Genomic DNA, 17806 nt, shown 5'->3' on the forward strand with positions numbered 1-17806 from the left:
GTGTCCAGGACTTGGTTTCCCTTATAGGTATCTCTCTCAGCCTTGTCCAGCGGCTTTCCCTGCAGTCTGTTTTTCTGCTATCTTGACCTTCTGCCTGTTTTTGTGACTTTGCCTTTGTCCGCTGCCATTGTACCTTGTTCGTCCTCTCTGTTTGCTCATGCGGCCTGTCTGACCATTCTATTCTGTGTCTTTGTCATTTTGTCATTAAGCAATTTGAAAGGGAAAGACTGTATTTTTTTTTTTCTAAATTTAACTTAGAATTTTTGTTTTACTATCTCTCAAACCTGTTTTGCACTTTTCTTAAAAGGAAACTTAGAAGACTATAACCTGCTGGTATGTTTCTAGTGTCAGGGACGCTGAAGGTCATTTTCTTACCGTGATTCTCAACGCAATTTTTAAATCTCCCTTCTCATTAATATATAAATTTAGCATTTAGTGCACTGGTGGCGGGATTACAGCTCTAAGTGCACCAATCCACCCTCCTCATCTCCAGCTGCTTATCACTGTAGCTAGAGTCTCGCCTAATTTACATATTACTAAAATATAGGCTTTATAGCGAATATACCATCAGGTACATTTGCTTTAAGTTTTGCCTGTGTATAGATCTGCGCCAATCAAAGCCCGGCCTATTGAGTCTAATGGAGCCACGTCATAGAGGGGCGGGGGTTTCCTCCCACTGGGGGCGGGCCGGCTGCCTCCAGTGCTTTACCCAGTGCCCGTGAATAAAACAGCGCCGTTCACGGGAACCGGCACCGGCTTCCTCGCTCCAGCGCTGTTCTATGCATGGCCAAAACTTAAAGGTGAAGTCCAGTGAAAATTTTTATTAAAGGACAACTCCCGCGGGACCCCAAAAAAAAAAAAAACACAGACACACACAGACACCATACTCACCATCTCTCCGGTGACGATCGCCACTCGATTCGCCCGCCGTCCGCCTCTCCGTCACCGCCTTCCGCCATCCAGCGATGTCTCCAACTTCCGGGTCCAGGGGATGGAAAAGGCTGCCAGTGCGCTTGCGCACCGGCAGCCTTTTCATTGGCTGGAGCGCATCACATGGCTTCCAGCAAGCTCAGCCAATCAGGGCTGAGCAAGCTGGAAGCCATGTGATGCGCTCCAGCCAATGAAAAGGCTGCTGGTGCGCATGTGCACCAGCAGCCTTTTCATCCCCATTCACTTTGCATGAAGACGCCGAGGAGGAAGAAGACCCGGACCGCCCCTCGGCTCTGACGTCGTCGTCACCAGATGCCGCCCCGGAGAAGAGGACCGTGACGATCGTAATAGGTAATGTATACATTCCTTAACTTCCGGGGTGGGGGGTAGGGGGTCCGAAAGTGGGGGAAGGGGGCCAGGCCGGGTATTTAACCACATTACAAAGTTATATAACTTTGTAATGTGTGTTAAATGAGCAAAAAAAAATTTTTGTGGGAGTTGTCCTTTAAAGTATTGTATTGCCCCCCAAAAGTAATTCAAATTCCCAATATACACTTATTAAGGGAAATGCTTATATAGTGTTATTTTTTTCCCTGCACTTACTACTGCATCAAGGCTTCACTTCCTGGATAACATGGTGATGTCACTTCCTGGATAACATGGTGATGTCACTTCCTGGATAACATGGTGATGTCACTTCCTGGATAACATGGTGATGTCTCTTCCTGGATAACATGGTGATGTCACGACCCGACTCCCAGAGCTGTGTGGGCTGTGGCTGCTGGAGAGGATGATGGCAGGGGGACACTGAGGGACACAGGACACTGGAGGGACACTGAGCATCCCCCTGCCATCATCCTCTCCAGTAGCCGCAGCCCGCACAGCACTGGGAGTCAGGTCGTGACATCACCATTTTATCCAGGAAGTGACATCACCATGTTATCCAGGAAGTGACATCACCATGTTATCCAGGAAGTGACATCACTATGTTATCCAGGAAGTGACATCACCATGTTATCCAGGAAGTGACATCACCATGTTATCCAGGAAGTGACATCACCATGTTATCCAGGAAGTGACATCACCATGTTATCCAGGAAGTGAAGCCTTGATGCAGTAGTAAGTGCTGGGAAAAAGTACTTTATAAGCATTTCCCATAATAAGTGTATATTGGTGATTTTAATAATTTTTTTTTGGGGGGGGGGCACTACAATACTTTAATAAAAATTTTCGCTGTACTTCTCCTTTAAAGTGAATGTAGCTGATGGTAAATTTGCTTTAAAGGGGTACTCCGGGCCAGGGGGTATTTTTGTGTATTGCCGGGGAGGGGGTGGAAATTGAAGCCGGAGGTCACTTACCTTCCCCGTCCCAGAGTCGGTGCCCGGATCGCGCCGCCGATCCACAAAAATACCCGTAGCACCCCTTTAACAACAAGGGTGCTCAGGAGGGTGGGCCACTTGGCTCAGGGGCATCACTCTCAGCTGTCACCTGTAATTCGTGGCACATTGCTATACTTACTGTCCTGCTTCCACACTGGGCAGACCTGTGGCTGCCATAGCAACCCATCAGCGCCCTGTGATTGTGTCCTGAGGGCACTGACATACCTCTAAACAGGATTGACTGAAAAATCTCCAACGTTGAACATCTGGAATCTGAGTTATCTCTCATCCTGGCCATTAGAAAAGGCTGTCAGCCACTGAATACATATATATATATATATATATATATATATACAAATATAAAATAAATAGTATTATTATATCTGGCCTACTGTTGTCAAGGCAACCGCATAACACCTCCATATCTTAGAGACAAAAGCACCAAAAATTGCGGTCCCCTTCAAGTACTAGTACTAAGAATAACTGTTCAAGCCCCTGTCCCAAATTGTAGACTCTGTCAGCGGACACGTCCACAACACCTTCCATCCAGGCAATTTAACTTTTAAAATGTTATTTTCCATACGCATGCGCAGTACAGCCCCTCCCCGCCGCCATGGATTACAGTCCCCCTGCCCTCGGGACTGGATTGGTTTTAGGTGATCATGTGGTACAAGGAGTGGATGCTAATGCCGTCACGTGGTTCCTACGTCATCAGACGTCCTTTAGTGGTCACTGGATTACGGAGGCTGCTGCCATGGCCGCGCTCAGGGTGACCAGGGTAAGAGGGGGCGAGGGCCTGTGTGTGTGCTGGGACCCTGCTCAGTATACACTGCTGTAAAGGGTGTCGTGTAGGACTACAAGGCCCAGCATCTTATGCATCCTATGTTGGTGTGCATAGAGATAGTGGTGTATGCATAGGAATTGTTTTATTATTATTATTGTTGTGGAACTACAAGCCCCAGCAGAGCTAAATAATTCCTTCTGTATATGAAGGTGAATCATCCTATAATGGCTGGCTGCTATGAGGGTTCTCTGCTTGCTGTCAATGAATAGGGACAGAGGAGAGGTCAGTCCTTGTCCTTGGGGAATGTCCTGTGCTGGTGGTGATAGGCTGCTGGGGGGAGTAGTCGCCGTCCCATCATTCCTTCAGTGCTGGGGTAGGGAACTTTGGCTCTCCAGCTGTTGCAAAACTACAACTCCCATCATGCCTGGACAGCCAAAGCTTTAGCTTTGGCTGTCCAGGCATGATGGGAGTTGTAGTTCTGTAACAGCTGGTGGGCCAAGGTTCCCTACCCCTGCCCTAGTGCATCCTGTTCCCCAACAGCTCCCTTATTGCAATTGCTGTATCATGATAATGCATCAATATTCACCACCCTTTGTCTGTATAAGGGCCTGATGGGAGTTGTAGTTCTGCAGCAGCCTCAGGTTCGGGGATAGATGGTGCCCTATGGACCGCTGTACATGTAACAACTTATATCGCCTTTCTAGGGCAAAGGTTACACAATGCATCAACAAAGTCATCAGCAGCCGCCTGTGCTGAGAGATCACATACCGCTCATACCTCTCCCCGATACATACTGCACCGCTGATCCTCTCCAGCATCGTGTTGTCTTTAGGGCTGGGTACTTTTCATCCAAATTACGATGATATCTTTAATTGTTTTTATGGGATAGAAATTCAATAAAGTCATGATACCCCTGAAACCAAAAAAACAATGCATACATGTAATATGGTGGACAAGAAAGACCCCCACCTCAGACCCTGATGCATGTTTTGCCTCGAACGGCTTCCTCTGGGGGTACTATGGGGGTTTATATTGCCAAGGGGTGCCTTAAGATGGGGAGAGCACCAAACCACCCTGATAGGTAGCCCCTTAAAGTGTCACTGTCGTTTTATTTATTTATTTTTATTTTTTTGCAGAAATCAATAGTACAGACGATTTTATGAAACTTTGTAATTGGCTTTATCAGCCGAAAAATGCGTTTTTATTGTGAAAAAGTAGTTTGAAGCTCTCCCCCCTGTCTTCATGATTGTCTATGGAGAGGGGAGGGGTGGAGGGAGATGAGGTACCAAAACAGGACAACAAAGAGTTAATTTACAACTACATCCCTGGGCTATCTCTTCTGAAGTCAGCACTGACCTTTCTGACCTCTGAATAGCTTTTCACACAGCTCCCGCTGTGTAATCCTTTGTTCTCAGCTCTCTGCTGCTGACTAATCTCCCTCCTCCCCTCTCCATAGAACAGACAGGGCTCGACCGATGTAAAAGAGTCAAGATTTCCTGATAATGAGCAGTGGATGAGAGAGAGGAGGGAGGGGGGACCTGTGGAAAGTCTCTCTGAATGCAGATAATGGCATATTTGCCTAATAAACCCATTTACAAAGTTTCTTAAAATCACCTGTACTATTGATTTCTGCAAAAAAAAAAAAAAATGAAAAATGAAAAAACAGTGACACTTCAAGTCCCACTCGGTTGTGAGTATTTAAACTTAAATAGGGAAACACCAGGGTTGCAAGTATTGTGACATGACAAGGGTTTACTAGGGCAGGCATCCACCCACAGACAGTTTCAGGGTATTTGCCCCTCATCAGTGTGGAGTAGGATTCTGGCTAGTTGGGGCAATGACAAATCGACCAACAAAAACAGCGATCATTGAGCTCAGGGAAATTAGTGAAAAACATCCAATAAAGTACTCAATTAATAGTCTCCACTAATGCCCCCTAATTTAAATATGCAAAAAAGAAGTCCTACCTATCTATCAGGGTGGTGTGGTGTTCTTCCCATCAGGAGACACCCCTTGGCAATAGGCTAGGGATATCCAGCTATTCCCATGTTTTGAGACTCGCAACTGAGGCTCCACGGACTCCTTTTTTTATATTAAAATTTTTAGGGAGAAGCAATAGAGACTCTTCATTTAGTACTTCATTGGCATTTTTTCACTGATCTCCCTGTGCTCAGTGATTACTTTATTTTGTAGGACATGACATGGGCCCACAACACATAAATACTGAGTGCATGTGCTATTGTGTGCCAATAAAATACACATCATAATAATCAATATTTTGTTACAAGTGACTTACAATAACAGTGCGGTGAAAGTGCAAACCGTGAAGCAAAGTGGCCCGTGTCAAACCTAAAACCATAAAAAACAAAAATAAATATTATTACTAAAGAAAGAAACATGATGCATGAACAATTTATACCATGTTGAACATATGTAATGTGTAAAAATGTATGAATGTGAAAAGAAAGCGATGGATTGGGATAGGATATCCGATTTATTCCAGTCCACACTGTGAATAGATAAATGTTAAAACAATGTGAGATTAGTGTACCTATATAAAAACTACCATAACGTTAAGTGGTTATGTGCCTACTGGTCTAAATTTGCATATATATATATATATATATATATATATATTAACAAAGTATAGATATACATATAAAAAGTGTGTGTTGAGCCCAAGGCTAGCAGAGAGAGAAAAACTGAAATTAAAAAATATATATTATCTATTTATATATGATAGAGTGCATCTCATTCCAAAATATTGCCTGTATGATTATGTGTGGGAATGAAAAGTTACAATAATGGAATGAGAAAACTACCGTCTGCCTATACATTGTTAATTGAAAAACATCCTATCCCGCACTATTAAGGATAAACCAGTATATGGTGTAAGGGTATGCATAGCTGTATACTAGACCCAATACCTATTTAAAGGCATCCGCATAATTGACTATATAGGATACCAGAGGACTCCCTATTAATGTTAATATATATGTGGATTATCCAAGTACATCTAATTTGTAACCTCATCCCAAAGAAGAGATAAAGGGTATATGGGCTAGTAAAATTACTATTGCATATGTGAAATTATACATAAACTCCACACCATCTTGCAGGGAAAAAAACGGAGCCTAAGGGTACTATTACATGGAACGATAATCGTCCGAATCGGCCCTATCTGGCCGATTATCTTTCTGTGTATTGAACACAACAATCAGCCGATGACAACGATATCTGCTGATCGTTGATATAGGTCTGGACCTATAGTTGTCGGACGCTGACCACGCATTGCTACGTGTAATAACGGTGCGCGGCTGACGATTTCCAAACTGTATATATTACCTATCCATGGTCCAGGGCTCCTCCTGCTCTCTGCTTCTCCCCGGGTCCTGCATGCTCCAGCTTCAGAGCGGCCTGTCTGAACTGACAGGCCGCTCAGCCAATCACAGGCCGGGACTGCCGCAGCCAGTGATTGGCTGAGCGGCCTGTTTGCTTAGACAGGCCGCTTTGAAACTGCATCGCGTGGGACTCGGTGAGAAGCAGACCGGAAGAGGAGCCCTGCAGCATGGATAGGTAATGTATACAGTGCAGCCCTTGTTAAACGATTATGGGGCTGTGTAATAGGAACCGTAAACGAGCGCTGATCTAGCAGATCGGTGCTTGTTTACAGTTATTATTGGGTTGTGTAATAGTACCCTAAGTATCACAATAACTGATATCACAATAAAAAGATATAGAGGGGGGAAGAAATAGTAGAACAGGACAACTTTCCCCATCCATTTCAACCTGAAAATGGCATGTACACACTAAGGAATCCGGGCGGATCACCCACCGCGGATTCTGCCGCTCACCCACCGCGGATTCTGCCGCTCAACCCCCCACATTCGCAGATGCACACATCTCCGCTGGTCCCATAGGCTTCATTCTATTGTTTGCCAGATTCTGCCGTCCACCCGAAGAACGAGCAGGATTCCGTAATGTGCACATACCCTCACGTAAAGCCCTGTAATCCCAAGCATAATGGTCACTGACATAGTGGGCTCAATAATCTATACCAGGAACACTCTACAGATAGGCCCCAAAACCCAGTTTTTCATTCAATCCTCTTGGGGGACATAGTCACACAATCTATCAATGTGGTGTACAATCTTGTACATTCACATGAGTTCAGCACATACTTACAGGCCGAGCATCTCCCACATTTGTGGCGTCCCCATTCTGGTTCCCTTGCTCCAGAAATGTAACTTGATCTACGGAAAGTATTGTGACTCCTAACCAGGATATCACCCAAATGTTTGCTACGTTTAGCTGTCTACGGAGGCTAAGATGTTCAATATAGGGCTTTATCCTATCCTTATCCTGCTGAAGAACTGACCAATGCGGTCTCATAATGTCCCTTACCTCATTCCAGTGTCACTAATCGTACTTTAATCTCCACTTCCCCCCTCCAGGTCCTAGGTTATAGCAATAGATGGCAGCTCTTATTCCTTGCTCTTTGGTGTCCCCATCCAATATCGCATTGTTTAAAGGGGTCACATGTTGACTTGCAGGGACACTACCTCCTATAGGTGGCACCAGAGAGCGGCCTCTCTCTTCCTCCTGGAGGAATATGATACATAAGATGAGGAGGGCCGGGTCCCTTTAAGCCGCTGTCTCCTGAGTAATGTACGGTGCACCTGTCACTTATATGCAGAGGATTTGTAGGCGGCATCCATATTCATGAGCCCAAATCCTGACAAGTCATTACACCTGCCCACGTACCCGCGCTCCGGATTTCCCAGTCGCTTCCACCTATTTATAAGGTTACAAGACTGGATGATGGGAGTTATGTTTCTTTTATGTGTGTAACCACATGCAAACCCCAGAACCTGTTAATATGTGGCCTAATACATGTCTTATTTTCGGGGAAACACGGGTATATTACGCAGTGGCACAGTAACATCATGGTGCATTGATAACCTATGGCCCCCAAGATGTAAGGGCTGGCTGTATTCTGGATACAACTGTGCCAGACCCGCAGATGATCCCATGACAGCAAGCAGAGATCTTTAAAGCTGGGAAGACCTGGAAGACACAGGGGGAGATTTATCAAACTGGTGTAAAGTAGAATTGTATTACTTGCCCCTAGCAACCAATCAGATTCCACCTTTCCTTCCTCACAGACTCTTTGGAAAATGAAAGGTGGAATCTGATTGGTTGCTAGGGGCAAGTAATACAGCTCTACTTTACACCAGTTTAATAAATCTCCCCCATTGTGTGTTAGAAAGTTGTATGATTGTTCCTTTGTGATGTCCGACCTGCGGCCCTCCAGCTGTTGCACAACTACAACTCCCATCATGCCTGGAGAGCTAAAGCTTTGGCTGTTCAGGCATGCAGGAGGGCTGCAGCTTTCCTACATATGACTTCCGTTAGTGACTGGCACAGGCAGGGGAGCAGTGCAGGTGCCGGTCATAATATACACGTAACAGACGGGAGCTGAGATCACTCTGGTCGCAGCCAGTTTACCACTTAGATGCTGCAGTCAGTAATTACAGCCTAGAAACATAGAAAATTGTCAGGAAAAGTCCCCCTGGTCTATCTAGTCTTCTAGTATTTTCTTTCTTATTATTTTAGGATAGATATGTTTATCCCAGGCATCTAGGTGGGTAGACAGAGGGAGGGGATCCCTATTTGGGTTTACCATGGCAGCCAGGGGCCTAACAAGGGAGCTTAGATTTATAATATGATTCCCGTCACTCACCGATTGCTGCTATTTAGTTTATTGCATCATGTAGGGAGGTATATAGTATATGCAGACTGGTGAGTGCCAGGATTCTTCTAGGTTTTGTGACTTGAGAGGGACTCCTACTGTAAGTCTATGGGACTTCTATCATTTTGGAATCAGTTGGCACTATATAAATAAAGGAATTATTATTATTGCATACACAGGGAGAGAAGAGCTGAGCTGCGCACTTCTCCAGGCTCATTCTAGTGATCACTCAAACCCGACCCATCAAAAACTATGACATGTTTCTACAAAAATGTTATTTTTTACAACTATCTTTACCATGTATGACTTTGTCCATAGACCTATGCCATTATGTCTAATGTTCATTCATTGTGTTATTCTCTCAGGTTCTGCAGAACATTGCCAAGAGCGGCTGGAGGGCCCAGTCCACGGCTCCTCAGGCCGCCAGCACCGCATCCTCGTCCTCCTCCTTCCCTCCCGGTTTCAGCTTTGGTGAGTGTCAGGTGTCATGTTATTACCTGCTAATGGACACAGGAAGAATACAGCGTGATTTAGTGAGATCAGGATCAGGATGCCGAACAGGTTGTATCAGTAAACGGTGATGACTGATGGTTTACTGTGTATGGGACCCCACAGATCGGTCAGCGTGCCCATACTGACCCCGGTCTACTGCAAAAAGGGCCTAAAATGGGCACAATGGAGGAATGGAAGAAGGCATCTAGTCTGATGGGTCACGTTCTCTCCATCATATGGATGGCCGGGTGCATGTGTGCCACCTACCTGAGCATGAGATGGCACAAGTATGCACTATGGGAAGAAGACAAGATGGAGGGGGCAGTGTGATGGGCAATGTTCTGCTGGAGACCTTGTGTCCTGGCATCATGTTACTGTGACACACGTACCATCTACCTAACCATTGTGCACACCAAGTCACAAGGCCGGCGACTCCAGACCTCAGTGGGTGGGAGCAGTATAGTTAACAGGAGGACACCTACACAATATTAGGGGGGTGGTTTTAAAGGACAACTCCGGCCAAAATGTATTATTTTTAAATGTTATTTAATAAGCAAAGTTAGACAAATTCCTAATATATAATACTTATGGGAAATGCACATATACTGCTATTTCCCTCAATTTAGTAGATCAGGCAGAGTTCAATTTCTCTTAATAAAAAAAAAAAAAAGTGATGTCACAACCCTGAAGTGTCCAGAAGGGGGCACAGTATATGTAGAAATTACATGTAAAAAAAATAAGTTATCAGTTATTGTAATTTCTACATATACTGCGCCCCCTGCTGGACACTTCAGGTACATAAACCCAGGTTGTGACATCACTTTTTTTAAGAGAAATTGAACCCTGCCTGATCTACTAAATTGAGGGAAATGGCACTATATCTGCATTTCCCATAACTAGTGTATATTAGGAATTTGTCTAACTTTGCTTATCTAATAACATCTTAAAAAATACACTTTGACCAGAGTTGTCCTTTAATGTTATGGCTAAATGATGTATATAACTGATTATGGATACATAAGGTTGTGACATATACAATGTATACACATATATACTGTATATTCCCTCTCTGTACAGAGCTGAATGAACAGCAGAAGGAGTTTCAGGCTACCGCCCGGAAGTTTGCCAGAGAGGAGATCATCCCTGTAGCCGCCCAATATGACCGATCCGGGGAGGTGAGAGGAGCGGCCATCATCCCCTCATATAAGCCTCGTTGCCATTGGACAGTCAGTAACTTAATTTTTTATGTTCTTAGTATCCTGTTCCCCTCATTAAAAGAGCCTGGGAGCTGGGTCTGATGAACGGCCATATCCCTGAACACTGTGGTAAGGATGTGTCCTCGGTGTCAAAGCCATCTGGGTGGATATACAAGGACGTAGCCTAGGGCTGGGCGATATACCACGAAAATACCAATACCGTCTCTGGCATCGGTTAGCCGACCACAACTTTGCCAGGACAATATTTGCTGTATTTCTCCTCCCCTCATCTGGCGGCCGAATCCCCTGGCCCCTCATTTAAGTTCCCTAGCGTTGCTGCTCCTGCGCCTCTTTGCCTGGGTACAACTATTCTGCTGTCTAAATCCCAGATTTAGTGCATTTAAAGGGTACCTATCATTTGGAGTGGGCGGCATGATACGCCGCAAAAATCCTACCGGTGGGCTGTCCATTTGGGCATGTGCAGGAGACAGTTCTTCCGGCTCTGCCTTTGACCGCATTGTTAAGAGTACGCTGTCAAAGGCCAAGCCGAAAGGTCTCCGGCCCGTCCAAGTGGGTGTCGTTTTCAAAAAGGGCGTGTCATAATTATCTTTCAATTTATCATTACTGCGGCTACATGTACGATTAACAGCAATATAGATTTAGGTTATTATGGCCCAGCCCTATTGTAGCCTCCTATATACCCCTCTATATTTGGCACTGCGCTCACTGCTTTTCTCCTTACAGGAGGCCTGAACCTCGGCATCTTTGACACGTGTCTGATCACAGAGGAGATCGCATACGGCTGCACCGGTATTCAGACCGCCATAGAGGCCAATTCCCTAGGGGTGAGTATAGGGATGGATATGATCCCACACAGCAGAGGAGGCGCAGAGCGCTACTTTATAGTTTGTGGAAAAACTTGTGACTTCAATACATTACTTATTTACACAGTTACTGCCTGTATTATGTCCTCCAGAGCTGTATTCACAGTAGTGCTGACATCAGGAACTAAGGTTAGCTTTTCTTCCATCAAATTACTGTACAGACTCAGCTACTCAACTGTACAAACTCAATTGTAACTGCCAGAATAGTGAGTGCAGCTCTGGAGTATAATGCAGGATGTAACTCAGGATCAGTACAGGATCAGTAATGTAATGTATGTACACAGTGACCCCACCAGCAGAATAGTGATTGCAGCTCTGAAGTATAACACAGCATGTAACCCAGGTCAGTGCAGGATAAGTAATGTATGTACACAGTGATGGGGCATACAGACAACAGTATTTTGAGTTATTCTGACCAGAATCTAATGTCTAAATAATCTTAAATAAAAATCTGGGGTTAATTTTTTTTTCCCCCACAGCAAATGCCTGTGATCATTGCAGGCAATGAGGCCCAGCAGAAGAAATACCTGGGGAGAATGACTGAGGAGCCGCTGATGTGTGTAAGGGGAATCTTGTATATCGGTTCTGCTGAGTGTTTGCAGTAGATTGGTGTTACACTGTCATGGCTGATCTGTTGTCTTTGTCTCCACCTCCTTCAGGCGTACTGCGTCACTGAACCCGGAGCAGGCTCAGATGTGGCTGGTCTGAGGACGAGGGCAGAGAAGAAGGGAAATGAGTACATCATCAATGGACAGAAGATGTGGATCACAAACGGAGGCAAAGCCAACTGGTATGTGTGCTTAAAGCGACTCTGTACCCACAATCTGACCCCCCCCAAACCTTGTACCTTCGGATAGATGCTTTTAATCCAAGATCTGTCCTGCTGTCCGTTTGGCAGGTGATGCAGTTATTGTCATAAAAAAGTTATTTTAAAATTGCAGCTCCATGCCCAACGGGCGTATCTGTGCCCTAACTTTGCATCACCCCCTCCCTTGCACCGTCCTTCCTCCTCGCCCTCCTCATAGGGGCACAGGGCTGCAAGTTTAAAATTAATTTTTTATGACAATAACTGCATCACCTGCCAAACGGACCACAGGAAAGATCTTTGATAAAAAGCAGATATCTGAAGGTACAAGTGGTTTGGGGGGGGTCAGATTGTGGGTACAGAGTCGCTTTAAGAGGACATTGGGGCTATGAGAGCAGCAGCACAATACACATGAGGAGACCTGAACACAACTGACCAGCTAGTATGATGTATATATATTCCAGGAACGCTATAAGTTATACGTCTTTCTGTATATTCTAGGTACTTCCTTTTGGCTCGCACTAATCCTGACCCCAAGGCTCCAACAGGAAAAGCTTTTACTGGCTTTATTGTAGAAGCAGACAGTCCTGGAGTACAAATTGGGAGGAAGGTGAGAACTTTTATTCTATTATTAATTAAAATTATAAATTGCTGCTCAGCCACTTTGTTCTCGAAGAGATAAGCTGTCACCAGAGCAAGCTGGCTATGGCTTACCCCTCCCCATAAAGGACACCTGAATGTTGGCTGTGCCGAATGTTCCTGTCTATGGGGAAGATGGAAGCTTAAAGGGGTATTCCAGGGAAAATCAATAATTTAGCAAAGGAAAGGGTTAACCAAGGTTAACCCTTTCCTAATATACTTACCTGTTGTTTATTGGCCCCCCAAGGAGATCTCCGGTCCGGTCACGTGATCTTGTGGCTCGGATCCTCTTCTCCTTCCGGTCCGGTGACGTCACCACCCGGCTGGCGTCGCTCTCTGTCTCATTAGCAGCAGAGCACTGAACCCTGACTGGCTTGGTAGCGTGTAGCCAATCAGGGTTCAGTGCTCTGCATCCCCACACGCTTCAGAGTGGGGGTCCCCCGAGGCTGCAGTAAATTATCAGGGGTCGTCGGGCTCAGTGCCGGTCACCAGTTACATGGGCCGGCACTGCACTACAGCAGGTAAATGCAGGGTCTAGCATCCATCATCACTCTGCACTGGTCTCAAGCACCTGTACTCAGCTGACGGGCTCTGTGTGAGTGAGGCAGGAGAGATTTCTTGCTCTGTACACAGCGCCTGTCAGCTGAGTACAGGTGCTTAAGACCAGTGCTGAGATCGGGGCCAGCAGCACGCTCCGGGGGTGGGGGTGAGCAATCTCTGACAGGGACACAGTGAGGGGGGGCCGGGGGGATCAGCAGCCGATACACATTACTTCCCCACCGATGCTGACCCTGGGGACTCGGTCGGCATCGGTCGGCATTGGTTCTGCGGAGTGATGATGGATGCTAGACCCCGCATTTACCTGCTGTAGTGCAGTGCCGGCCCATGTAACTGGTGACCGGCACTGAGCCCGACAACCCCTGATAATTTACTGCAGCCTCGGGGGACCCCCACTCTGAAGAGTGTGGGGATGCAGAGCACTGAGCCCTGATTGGCTGCACGCTACCAAGCCAGTCAGGGTTCAGTGCTCTGCTGCTAATGAGACGGAGAGCGACGCCGGCCGGATGGTGACGTCACCGGACCGGAAGGAGAAGAGGATCCGAGCCACAAGCTGCAAGATCACGTGACCGGACCGGAGATCTCCTTGGGGGGGCCAATAAACAACAGGCAAGTATATTAGGAAAGGGTTAACTTTGGTTAACCCTTTCCTTTGCTAAATTATTGATTTTCCCTGGAATACCCCTTTAATGTTAGCCTAACAATTTTTCTGCCGACAGTTATTGAAAGTGGAAGCTTTTACCAGTCAGTGTCATGTGATCCTCCTCTGGTCGCTAGATATAGCTTGGCTCATTATTCTGACTTTTTGCAGGTTTAAAGGGAACCATTCACCCCGTGGCCCCCGTTAGAAACAGACATACAGTGACATAAAGGTCAATATACTTACCACATCGCTCCCGGTCCCGTCCCGGATCCCGTTGTTGACACGGAGAAATCGCCGATTCTTCTTCTCCCGCCCATTATGGTAATGAGCTGAGATGAGTCCAACGTCCATAGGAAACGACGGACGAGTCCAACTTATTCATGAGGTCCTCTTCTCGTCGCCGCCCATCCACGCCTCCTGGAACTTGATTGACGTCTTCAGTCTTCAGTCTTCTGCCGAATTCCCGCGCAGGCGCCGTTGCGATGGTCTCGTCACCTCTTCTGCGCCTGCGCGGTAAACAGGATACGTGTTCGAGCCAATCGGCGCACGCGCAGTAAACAGTGAAGCTGCGGAGCGGCTTCAATTGTGAACTGCGCATGCGCCGAAAACGACTGTCACGGCGCCTGCGCGGGATCCGGCGAGAAGATAGAAGACGAGGAGGAAGAAGATCCGGCGTCAATCAAGTGTCGGAGGCGGGGAGAAGGCAGGACTTCGGGCCGGCGGCGCTCATTACCATAATGGGCGCGAGAAGAAGAATCGGCGATTTCTCCGTGTCAACAACGGGATCCGGGACGGGACCGGGAGCGATATGGTAAGTATATTGACCTTTATGTCACTGTATGTCTGTTTCTAACGGGGGCCACGGGGTGAATGGTTCCCTTTAAATCCATAATAATATGGCCACTAGATGTCTCCCTTCACTGCATGTGTACAGCTGCTCGGTGTCAACATTAAACATGCAGAGCTGATAATAGAATTAGCCTAAGTTATACATATACAACCTGCATGATGGACAGGTGTCTTTCCTTGTGTGAGCGCACTAAGGACGGGGACTTCCTGTGCTTCTGATCACAAACCTCACTGATTTCTTTAAAAAATTTGCGACTGGTACACTTAAGGTTTTTGACCGAGTCTAAATGCTTCCCCCCCAGTAACATGATGATTTTGGGGTGACTGATGCATCTGTCTGTTTCCAGGAGATGAACATGGGGCAGCGGTGCTCGGACACCAGGGGGATTGTGTTTGAAGACGTCCGGGTTCCTGCTGAAAATGTCCTAATCGGAGAAGGAGCCGGTTTTAAAATTGCCATGGGGGCGTTTGATAAGACCCGTCCACCGGTAAGTGATGGTTCAGTAGCCGGTATCTCTGTGCCCTGTGAGCCATACACCTGACTGTGGTTTGTTACAGGTGGCAGCGGGGGCGGTGGGATTAGCTCAGAGGGCGCTGGATGAAGCCACTAAGTACGCTCTGGAGAGAAAGACCTTTGGAAAAGTCCTTGCTGAGGTAAATAACCGTGCTTCTTCACCTTCTACGTGTATACGGCAGCTTCTACTTATAGACCCTTGTACAAACTTGGCATAAATCAGTGCTACAAGTGACTATAAGGAACATTGTAACATATCTTATCAGAGAAATGTTTACTTCTCCTCTTATAAAGCTTCTCCTCCTCCAAACTTTTATTCACACTGAATTAAATTAAAACTGCTAAATTCCATCCTTTGTTTATAAGATGAGCTTACTGAGAGATCAGGTTACATGCAACCCAAATAAGTCTATGGAGAGGGGAGGGTTGAGGAGTTATCTGGGAAAGGGAGTGAGTTCAGGGAGTAAAGAGAAGTATTAGATGTCAAAGCTTAAACTGCTCATTACTGCTTTACAACGTCCTGCATGATTTTTACTGTGTCCAATAGAGATAAGGGGAGGATCTTTTTTATTTTTTTTTATTTTTTTTTTGGGGGGGTGTATGTTTGACGACATAGCAGATAGGGAAGTAAATATCCATAGGTATTAGAGTAAACACTGCCAAACTTTCCTACAGGCCATGTGTGGTATTACAGTTCAGATTTATTGACACAAATGAAAACTCATGAACCTGCACTCACGTTGTCTTTTTATAAATATATTTGTCCAGCATCAGGCAGTTTCCTTCTTGTTGGCCGAGATGGCGATGAAGGTGGAGCTCGCCCGCTTGGCGTATCAGAGAGCGGCTTGGGAGGTGGACTCGGGCAGAAGGAATACGTACTACGCCTCCATTGCTAAAGCATTCGCGGGAGACATCGCCAATCAGGTGGCATCAGATGCTGTTCAGGTATTTGGAGGAAACGGATTTAACAGTGACTATCCTGTGGAGAAGCTGATGAGGGATGCGAAAATCTACCAGGTAAGAGGAACCCGTCAGCATGGAGGGAAACAGTGACATCTGCCATATTACTTAATACATCATAATGTGATGGCAAAAGGCTTACAGTGCAAATATGCAACCCCATTGTATAGGCCTGGCATGGGGACCCCGGGGGCCTTTAGCTGTTGCAAAACTACAATACCCATTATGCCTGGACAGCCAAAGCCAGACACATGATGGGAATTGTACTTTTGCAACAGCTGGAGGGCCACAAGTTTCCCATGCCTGTAAAGAGGTAGTTCACCCCCATTTCTGTTCCGGCACTTCTCCGACAACACCTTATACATACAGTATCTGATATAGGGGCATACTGACCTGTACATTCTGCTTCCCCCTCTATTCCAGATCTATGAAGGCACAGCCCAGATCCAGAGACTCATCATTGCTCGGGAACATTTGGGCAAGTACAAGGAATAAAGGACTGGCTCAGGACCGCTCCCCTGCTTCACCCTCAACCTTAATGACAAGTTTGGTTCGGGCACAGCAGTAGTGTCTGTACTGTGTGTCACCTCTGTACTGTAGGACTGGCTGCGGATAGATGGCTGCCTGATTTATAAGTTTTATAAGGTTCTGTATGATAAGCTGCTGTATTCAATGAATGTCCTAGCATCAGAGCCACATGTCAGAATGTAATACCAATCCATCCAAAAAATTGTACACATGGAGCTCTACACTGTGATAGTCAGGCTTTTGGATGCAGTTAAAAAAAATTCTTAATTAAAAAAAAAAATTGGTCTAAATTCTTGAGAATTTTTTTTTAAAATAATTTGCAAACCGTGTTGGGGTACATTATTTGTAATTAGATGCCACTTATCACCTTAAAGGGGATATCCAGGGTTAGAAAAACATAGTTGGTTCTTTACAAAAACAGCTCCACACTTGTCCTCAGGTAGTGTGTGGTATTACAGCATTTCTTTATTCACTTCGGTAGAACTAAGCTGCAATACCGCACACAAACTGGGGACAAAGGTGACGCTGTCTTTAAACAAAAGCAGCTAGGTTTTTCTCATTCTTTATAGCCCCTTTAAAGGAAAAAAAGCATTGAGAAACACATTTTATTTTACTTACACGCACTCCTGGGTCCAACTCCGTTTGAATCTCCCGACGATCGTGGGTTACTGAAGCTCCAGTTGGCATCTTCATCTGTTCAGCACTTCCTAACACTTCGTCCAGCAGCGTCTGATGCCAATCGGTGTCATTACAGACCCTCCCTCACACACACACACACACACACACACACACACACACACACACACACACACCATTCCTCTTCCCTGTATCCCCCCATGTTTCTACACCAGTGAATAGTGCAGCAGCTCACTGCTTCCTACTACCTGCTTGTA

General features: G+C 45.9%; 1 protein-coding gene across 1 annotated transcript; it reads left to right on the forward strand.

Moving 5' to 3' along the window:
• The first annotated feature begins 2907 nt into the window (after positions 1-2907).
• LOC138799816 (medium-chain specific acyl-CoA dehydrogenase, mitochondrial-like) lies at positions 2908-17203 on the forward strand. Its single transcript, XM_069981465.1, has 12 exons — positions 2908-3087; positions 9211-9316; positions 10415-10512; positions 10593-10662; positions 11278-11378; positions 11897-11977; positions 12077-12207; positions 12724-12832; positions 15259-15399; positions 15470-15565; positions 16194-16442; positions 16809-17203. The coding sequence occupies exons 1-12, from the start codon at positions 2923-2925 to the stop codon at positions 16878-16880; spliced, it is 1419 nt and encodes a 472-aa protein (XP_069837566.1). The 5' UTR covers positions 2908-2922; the 3' UTR covers positions 16881-17203.
• Positions 17204-17806: the final 603 nt, after the last annotated feature.

Source organism: Dendropsophus ebraccatus, chromosome 8 (assembly GCF_027789765.1).
Source record: "Dendropsophus ebraccatus isolate aDenEbr1 chromosome 8, aDenEbr1.pat, whole genome shotgun sequence".
In the NCBI taxonomy this organism is placed as follows: domain Eukaryota; kingdom Metazoa; phylum Chordata; class Amphibia; order Anura; family Hylidae; genus Dendropsophus; species Dendropsophus ebraccatus.